This window comes from Jatropha curcas, chromosome 6 (assembly GCF_041381405.1).
Source record: "Jatropha curcas cultivar XTBG-Jc1 chromosome 6, XTBG_Jcur_1.0, whole genome shotgun sequence".
Taxonomy (NCBI): Eukaryota; Viridiplantae; Streptophyta; class Magnoliopsida; order Malpighiales; family Euphorbiaceae; genus Jatropha; species Jatropha curcas.
Genome location: NC_143156.1, coordinates 11,528,547 through 11,537,426, shown reverse-complemented (window position 1 = coordinate 11,537,426; position 8,880 = coordinate 11,528,547). Strand labels below are relative to the sequence as shown.

Sequence of the window (8,880 nt, the reverse complement as noted above, 5' to 3'; positions counted from 1 at the left end):
TATACTTAACATGCCTTTTCCAAATAGTTTTGGTCCAAAGAAGCATTTCGATTTTCGTAACCAGAATGGTACTATGGTAAGATCTCATGGCTAGAGAGTTATTTTGCCCAAAAACTTAAAAAGGACTACCAACTGGTTTGAAAAAAATAAAATTATTTTTCTAAAGTAATATTTTGATAAACTCTTTATTAAAATTTAATTTTAAGTATCATGTTTTTATCATTTTCTCTCTCCATTTTGATTAAAAAAGATATGAGAAATTTATTTTATAAATGTATTTTTTTTTCACGATATTTATAATTTCCTTCAAATGATTGTTCATCATTTGAAATATTATGCTTCTCTCAAATTTATCTCGGTCTTTAATTTTAAGAGGAATATAAAATTAATGCAATGTTAAGAGGCCATTTTCTTAATTTATGTCCAAAACTACTTTTATCAAATATAATAATTTGGTTTCGAGTTCTAGTGTACTTTTTCACTTGACGAATTTTTTTTTTTCTTTTGGAATCAAGTTGAGATTTTTCTATAAGTTTTCCCTAAATAATTAAATATAAGGTGATGACTCTTTTTCAAAGCAAAAATCATACTTAACATGCCTTTTCCAAATAGTTTTGGTTTAAAGAAGCATTTTCGATTTTCTTAACCGGAATGGCACTCCGCAAGATCTCGTGGCTGGAGAGTTATTTTGCCCAAAAATTAAAGAGGACTACCAACTGGTTTGAAAAAAATAAAATTATTTTTCTAAAGTAATATTTTGATAAACTCTTTATTAAAATTTAATTTTATATATCTTGTTTTTATAATTTTTTCTCTCCATTTTGATTAAAAAAGATATGAGAAATTTATTTTATAAATGTAATTTTTTTCACGATATTTATAATTCCCTTCAAATGATTATTCATCATTTGAAATATTGTGTTTATCTCAAATTTTCTCGGTCTTTGATTTTAAGAGGAATATAAAATTAATGTAATGTTAAGAGAAAGTTAGGAAAAATCTATTTTCTTAATTTAGGTTATCAAATATAATAATTTTATAATCCAATTTGATGAGCAGAATAAAATTGAAGATACTATAAAATTAATTAACGTAATAAAATAAATGGATAAATTTATTATATTTTACGGTTAATCATTGGTGAAAGTAAAGGAAAATCATAAATTAATCAAAATTCCCAGAATTAGCAAATTACTAACAAATGATTCAAAAGAAGAAAGAAAGCGCTCGAAAGGTTACGTCCGTTTTCTCTTTCTGGTTTTCAGTTCTCTCTCCAAATCTCTCATCTCGCTTTCCATCATCTTCTCCCTGTACAAAGATAGGGTTTCATGTCCAATTAGGTTTTCAAATTAACATCTGAGATCCCAATATGTCCGCTTCGACTGTGTCGATTACAGCCAATCATGCTGGTCGGCGGAGACCGGTCGTCGCCGGTGAGAAGAAATCCACCAATATCGAGTTGTTACCAAATGAAGCACAAATTAATGGCGGTGACAATGCTATTAAGAATGCTAATGATAAACTCGTTGCCTCTCACAGCAAGGATCTGAGTCACCATTCAATTAGGGGCGAGGCGGTTCTAGAAAGATCTACGAAAGATACGACCCAAGTGAAGAAAAATGCCATGGTTAATTCCACTATTTCGCCGCGTAGGAGTCGTAAAATGGTTGCTAAGCCTGAGAAACCGATGTGGCAAACGGTGGTTAGCGTTTTCACCAAGAATTTTTTTCTTTTGCTTGTTTTGATAGGGTTGGTTCAGATGATTAGAAGGTTGGCTATGAAATCAGGAGATTATCATTCTATTTCTGGGACTGCACAAATTGGTGCATCGGAATTTGAGTCTCGAATTGCGGAGGTTGAATCATTTTTTAAAACTACTGCGAAAATGATTCAGCTTCAAGTCGAAGTTGTTGATGCGAAAGTTGGGAATGAGGTTGAAGGTTTAAGGAAAGAAATGGATAAAAAGATTGAGGAGAAAGCTGAATTATTGGATAGTGGGTTGAAGCAAATAGTAGCTAGAAATGAACAATTGGAGAAGTCAATAAGTGAGTTAACGGCTGTAGATTGGTTGTCTAAGGAGGATTTTAAAATGATTTATGAGGAATTGAAAAAGGGAAAGGGCAATGAGTTTGGTGAAAGTGATATAAGTTTGGATGATATTAGGGCATATGCGAGAGATATAGTAGAAAAGGAAATTGAGAAGCATGCTGCTGATGGACTTGGAAGGGTGGACTATGCTCTGGCTTCTGGTGGGGCAAGTGTTGTCAAGCACTCCGAGCCGTATATAACAGGGAAGGGAAGCAACTGGTTCCTGATGAGTTCGCGGGGTGGGGCTCATCCTGATGCAGTTAAGATGTTGAAACCGAGCTTTGGAGAGCCTGGGCAGTGCTTTCCGCTGAAAGGAAGCAGTGGTTTTGTTCAAATTAAGCTTCGAACAGCTATTGTGCCTGAGGCTGTTACTTTAGAGCATGTTGCTAAGGTAATTTCTCCATTCTGATTTGGGGTTATAAATCCTGCTTGCATTTGTGTGCGTGTGTTTGTATATGTTTTAATTTACATGTATTTTTCCAATTAAATACTTAATATATGAATTCGAATATTGCATTTTGCTTAAATTCAAATGTATTGGCAGTATACAATCACTCATAGGCATTTAAGTTGTTGATATGTGGAGTTGGGATTTTACAGTCTCTAGTTTCTTGATGTTTAACACGTTAAAAAGCTTTTGAATTAGTCTTAGTAATGTGACTATAGCCAATTCATGTTCTTAACTTTTGATTTTGGAAGTTATAACCTATATGTGATGGCACTCAGATGCTGATCCTTTACTTGTATGCAATTTTAGTGAGAGATTGCATATGAAATCAAACCTTCACGTGTTTAAGTCATATATAATGTTTGTAGGTTTGGGCAATTGTAGGTTTAGGCAACGTGTGTTTTTGTTCTGCATTGCCTTTGAGTTTCTTGAGGACAAATTGGATATCGTTTGTGGAATACTATTCCAACTCAGATATTCAATATGCGTTTGTGTTCTCTGATACTTGGACTTGCCAATTTGCCATGCCATACCCTTGTCGACTAGACATGACATGGGATATGACATTGAATATGTGTCTTAACACACATAAATGAAGTTGAACATGCCTACTGTTTTATGATTGAATTAAATCATGTGCTAATTTTGTTAAATAGAGGATTCGATAAATTAGACACATTGGATTATCAATTTTATTGTATAAATGAGATTGACTATTACCTACTGGATTATCCTTAAGTTAAATTATAGATAATAACTCAGGGGAAGAATATAGGACAATTGACTCTCAACAATTTGGGCTAGAATAGGATGATTTTGGTTGGAACAAAATAACATATCGGTTTCAAAGAAACCCTTATAATTAAAATTCTGAATTCATAGATAAAAAAACAATTCCTAAAACTAATTGCTGCTGTCCTATTTATATTAGTTAGGACAAATCCTAATTCTATACTGAAAAATATTCCTAATTAGCTTAGACTCCTAGACTGAATAGTGTTCCTATTTAGCTAAATCCTAAATAAAGAAGGAAAACTTAAATTATTTCCTGATTAATTAACAGTCTTTAAATAAAGAAGGAAACTAAAAGAAAACTTCTAAATTAGTCTTGGATGCTCCTGCATCATTCTCCTCGGGTTTGGAAAGAACTCAGCTTCGACGAGAAAATTTTAGAGATTTCAGCCATGAGAATAGGATCAATTCGTGTAAACTTCTCCTTAGAATACCATGTGCGTAAGGCTTTTGCAAGGGCAACCAACATCACAAGCCATTCAAATAATCCATCATTTTTCTGAGCAAGCAAAGTTGGTTCAACAAAAAGAATTTTTCGTGTTTGCACTAGCCTTCTTGCTTGAAGATGTATTTCCGCTTCATGGGCTACTTGCTTCAAACAAACATACACTAGCAAATACTTTTGTGAATAATAACAATCTTCCTTTATTTTCCCACCTTCATTATTCCAGTCTTTTTGTTCTTCTATGTTAGGGGTAATAAGAACCTGCTGCATGGCAGTATTTTCTCCTTGGGTAGAAACTAAATCAATTTCTTGCTCTTCTTCATCATCATACTCATCATAGATTGGTTCCATAAGGTCCTTGTTGCTCCCTTCACTGTTTTGATTGTCAAAATATGAAACTTCTTTCACCTTTTCACTCTCCTTCGTGCCATTAACATCTATCAATGTTGTTATTCCCCAATCTAATTAATTTGCTGCATGTAACTCTCCATGAAGATCAGTTACTTCAATCTTCATCCCTTAACCATTCAAATCAAGGGCTTGTAGTGACAACTCTTCCAATCCACTTCGTGCTGCCCGCCTGCTTCATGAAAAGGGTTTACGTCCTTGACTTCATCAATCTCAAGATCCTCTTGAACCTTGAATTGTTCCTGTATTTTCTATTCAGGAAGTTTACAAGTCTGACACATGGATATTTGTTTATCTTTGACACCTGTACCCAAGTCCAAGTAACGTCTAGGAATAGAATTGTGTGGTTATGCATAACTAGTAGATGTTAGGGGTTCAATTTGCAGATGGGCTAAATAATTTCAATTTTGGATGGGAACATAGAATGGAATTTACTGACTGGAAATTTCTGTAGATATAATTTGGTTTGAAAATTGGAATATTCATTAGCTAGTTTTCTCTTGCCTGGTGATTTAACAAGCCAAATTGCATCCCGATGAACGGATGCTTTGATTTCAGAGTTTACTCATTGTTGGATCTTCTCTCAGTAATTTCCTTGGAAAAATTTTGTGCTGTGTGATGCTGGCCATGTGAAGAGCTGCTGTAAATCTTTGTAGTTTGTAAATTTCACTCAATATCCTTGGTTTAGTAATTGGTTTGCTTTTGAATATGAAGTAGTATCTGGAAATAGATGTAGGGCTTAATGTTGAGTGTTGATGTTATTTTTAAAACTAAATTGTCCAGTTCTAAGAGGACTTAATCCACGGATCTTTATTCTTTGGACTGTAGACAAAGAAGTTTGAAACTTTTCAATTTGAAGTGTATCTTAACACAGAAAAGTTTAGTACAAACCACTGTATTGCTATCTGAGCTTCTTCTGTTATTAAGTTTAGGTATCATTTTGTGCCTTTTTGAGTGTTTTCACAAACTTATCATCAAGTATAGTCATACTTTTGGACCATGACTACTGATTAAATAACCATGTTAGTTCTTTCTAGTCTTACAAAATAGATATTTCTTTTGGCGATCTATTTTTCGTCTTCCATCATATTTAGTAGAAACTTGTAAATTGCTTTCTATCTTTTTGGATTATTTTAGAGACTACTCTCAAATGCTAAATAACGTCGGCAACAATAAATGATTTCACACTTAGATTGCTTGTGTTTCTTTAGTTATAGTGCCCAAGGTCCTATTCTTTTCTCACTTAAATTTTAAATTATAATATAATTCCAAGGAGGGCTTAGAGACCTCCTAAGTTCTGTAAAGTTGTTTTTGATTTGTTTTATTGAAATAAAATAATTTCTAACATATATATTTGCCTGAAAGATATTGAATATGAATTTGCAGAACTCCTGAAGGGGAGCAAAAATTATGAAAAGTAAAATCTTAAAGTTGAAGGAAAATGTGCATGAGCACAAAGTGAAAACTATTTCAAACCAAAATGATATATGACAAACCATACTAAACAAGTTTTTTGGGAGGATTGAATGTCAGTAGTGACGAAAGAACTCTAAAGATGGAAGCAAGAGAATTTAGGAGGCAGATTTAAAAGTGAGTTCTAAGTGTGTTAGATAAGGGAAGGAAATGGGTTGTCATGTTCTTAGTTTTGTAAATGATGAAGATGCATGTATTCTTGCGGAACTAAATTTTAGGTGGCATGAATGAATGAAAGCATTCAATTTATTGCTGATTGTAATGTAGTTTGATTTATTTACAGTAGACGAAATTGAATGCATTTGAGTGCATGATATTAAGATAGTTTGGGGCAATTGCTGTCTCAATCAAGTGGGTGAATTTGAATGCTGAAGGAACTTCATGATTGGGTATTTGTTAATGGTATTGGGATGTAATAGTGACAATCAATGGGTGGACTAGATTGGTCTGCTAATTCGTGCCAATTCAAAAAAATTGCATGGAAACGTTGAATGACCTGTTACTTGGTTTTATGGATTTAGGTGTAGGACTTGAGAAATTATATGGCAGGGTTGTAGCTTCGTAGGCAGAGGTGAAAGGGGAAAGATGGTGTACATTGTGGAAGTATGGAAATTATCTATACTTGTATCCTGTTGAGAGCAATAAAGGAGAGGTTACGAGGGCCAGAGCTTAATTTGCTTAAGGACGATCTAAAATCATTTTAGTGGAAGGGCAAATTTTGAAAACGTTTACATCACATTAGTAGTTCAATCATAATCCTTGTTTTTAATCATAAATTCAGATGATTAGGACTATTTCATTGTGAATATTTCTTTTTGATCTATCAATAAAAATTACAAAAAAAAAAAAAAAAAAAAAGAAAAAGATATCTTTCAATTTTTTAGCCTGACCTGCTCCTTTCCCCCTTCTAATGAAGCTTATTTATTGTTGTATTTTTTTATTAGCTTAGATCAAATAAAAGAAATAAAATTTAAGGTCCACATTTTTTAAAGATTAACAAACCTAATGATGCATACAAAAAGTTTTCTATTTTTTTTTATTTGAATCTGTATTGCATTTTGTTTTAATACACAAATACAAGAATTCTTTAAAAAAAATTCTTTTTCTTTTTATAGAAGAGTAACAAATTTTTTCTTTTTATAGAACAGTAAAATTTTTTTTTTTTTTTCTTTTTGGTCACTCAAAAATTGGAACATTCAAAGAAATAATTGATTAATGGCATGAGGTCTGGAGAGTATTCAGGTCAAGATGCAAGTTTTGTTGCGGAAGATCACATTAGTAGGGTTTAAGAGGGAAATTCAGATTTTGGTGTATTTTATAGAAAAAAGGAAGGATGAAATAGAGGTGAAGACCCTTGTTAAGAGTTTCATATCTAGTTGGTGACAGAATGGTGATGGTCCTGTAACAGTTCAGGGTTGACAACATAGTTTTGAATTGGTCATTTGAGCTTATGACTTTGATTCAAGTAACAATTAAATGGAAATGGGAAACAGGAACAGTACGAAATGGAAATGAGGAAATGCCATTTTTCAAAAAAAAAAAAAAAGGAAAATAGAAACGTGGCGGAAATGTGTAAATATAGAAAATGTTGAGGCATTTTAATAAATATTAAGATTTCATATAAATATATATAGAAAGTTGAAAAAAAGAAAAGGTATTTTCCAAAACAATATTTTATCCTTGCTGATAGGCCTTACTTTTTTGAAAGAATTTTATGGTTGAAAGGCAAATCTTGAATCATCAAGTATACATATTTCGTTTCCTGAATTGAAGCATTTTTTATCCTGCACTAAGTTCCTCGTTGGGAAACTTCTGTTCTTTGCATGTGTATCTTATTTTGCTGTTTTTGCAATTTGTTTAGTTTGAAATGCTATGTTGTTTGGTACCATATAAATGAGGTTGGGGAGAGGGTTACATATGAGCTCAAAAGGGAATTTGTTCCTTCTTGGCTTGAATCCTTGTATTGCTCATATTGAATAAAAACCACCTCATCAAGTGTACTTGAGAAATGATGCTAAAGGTTTCTTACTGTTGAGTGTTGATGATGATTAGCAGCTATTTAAGTTATGTTTCTGTTACTATTACAACACTATCTTCCTAAAATATGTATTATCGTTCGATGGACAGAATGTTGCTTATGACAGGTCGAGTGCTCCCAAAGACTGCCGTGTATCTGGGTGGCTTCAAGGGCATGATATGGATTTAACAATTGATAGTGAGAAGATGTTTCTTTTAAGCGAGTTTAGTTATGACCTTGAGAAGAGCAATGCTCAGACATATGCTGTGTTGGATTCAGCAGCATCTAGCGTTGTTGACACTGTCAGGCTGGATTTCATATCCAACCATGGAAGCTCTTCCCACACTTGCATATATCGGTTGAGGGTGCATGGTTATGAACCTGACTCCGTATCAGTGGTGACAGTTGAGTCCTGATGCCTATCTCTTGTAACTTCTTTGATTTTGGTATTTGTTAGTGCTTGATATAATGACTGTAGACTTAGTTAACTTTTGAACAACTGGATATAGATTTGTTTGCTTAGCTTCCTCGTTTCCACCTGTAATATGTCTTTTTGTATTTTCTTGGCCAGTTCTGTATTTCTAGACAATCATGCTATTCTTGTGTCATCCTGTGAATCAATCCTCCATATTTGCAAGTTTATTTCATATCATTGTTTATTATTTATACATATACCCAATTAAATCTTGTGTCACAAGCATAATTGCAATTAAATTTTGGTTCCATTGTATATGTTGTTCAGTATTCATTTAAAAAAAATTTTAGTCTAATTGCTCAATGCTGGTTTGACCAAATTATGTGTGGTCTAGTTGGTATTTTTCTGTAAAAATTATGGGGAGAGGTTTTAAGTTTGAGTTATATATATATATATATATATATATATATATATATATATATATATATATGTGTGTGTGTGTGTGTGTGTGTGTGTTTTCAATTAAGTTTTGGTTCGGTTGTATATATTGTTCTGTTTGATTCAGTTTTCATTTAAAAAATTTTAGTCTAATTGCTCAGTGATGGTTTGATTTGGTTCAGCTGAGTTGAACTGAATGCTCACTGCGAGATTTGCAGATGAAGAAGATATAAAAATAAAAGCCAAACAAGGTGTGATTTGATTGATATAGAGATTACAACTAAAAGAATACATTATGCCCTTTTTAGCAAAGATTGCAATTCCTTTTTACAAAAGAGAAGCGAACGTTATTAAGT

The 8,880-nt window shown here is 32.7% G+C and overlaps 1 protein-coding gene across 1 annotated transcript; it reads left to right on the top strand.

Moving 5' to 3' along the window:
• Positions 1–1,190: 1,190 nt before the first annotated feature.
• On the top strand, positions 1,191–8,318 carry LOC149495550 (SUN domain-containing protein 1-like). The gene is made up of 2 exons (XM_089723000.1): positions 1,191–2,479; positions 7,782–8,318. The coding sequence occupies exons 1-2, from the start codon at positions 1,370–1,372 to the stop codon at positions 8,085–8,087; spliced, it is 1,416 nt and encodes a 471-aa protein (XP_089579126.1). The 5' UTR covers positions 1,191–1,369; the 3' UTR covers positions 8,088–8,318.
• The last annotated feature ends 562 nt before the right edge of the window (positions 8,319–8,880 follow it).

Coding starts and splice junctions, on each gene's coding strand:
- LOC149495550 (XM_089723000.1), top strand. CDS start 1,370: ATGTCCGCTTCGACTGTGTCGATTACAGCCAATCATGCTGGTCGGCGG. Junction 2,480..7,781: donor CTTTAGAGCATGTTGCTAAG/GTAATTTCTCCA, acceptor TTCGATGGACAG/AATGTTGCTTATGACAGGTC.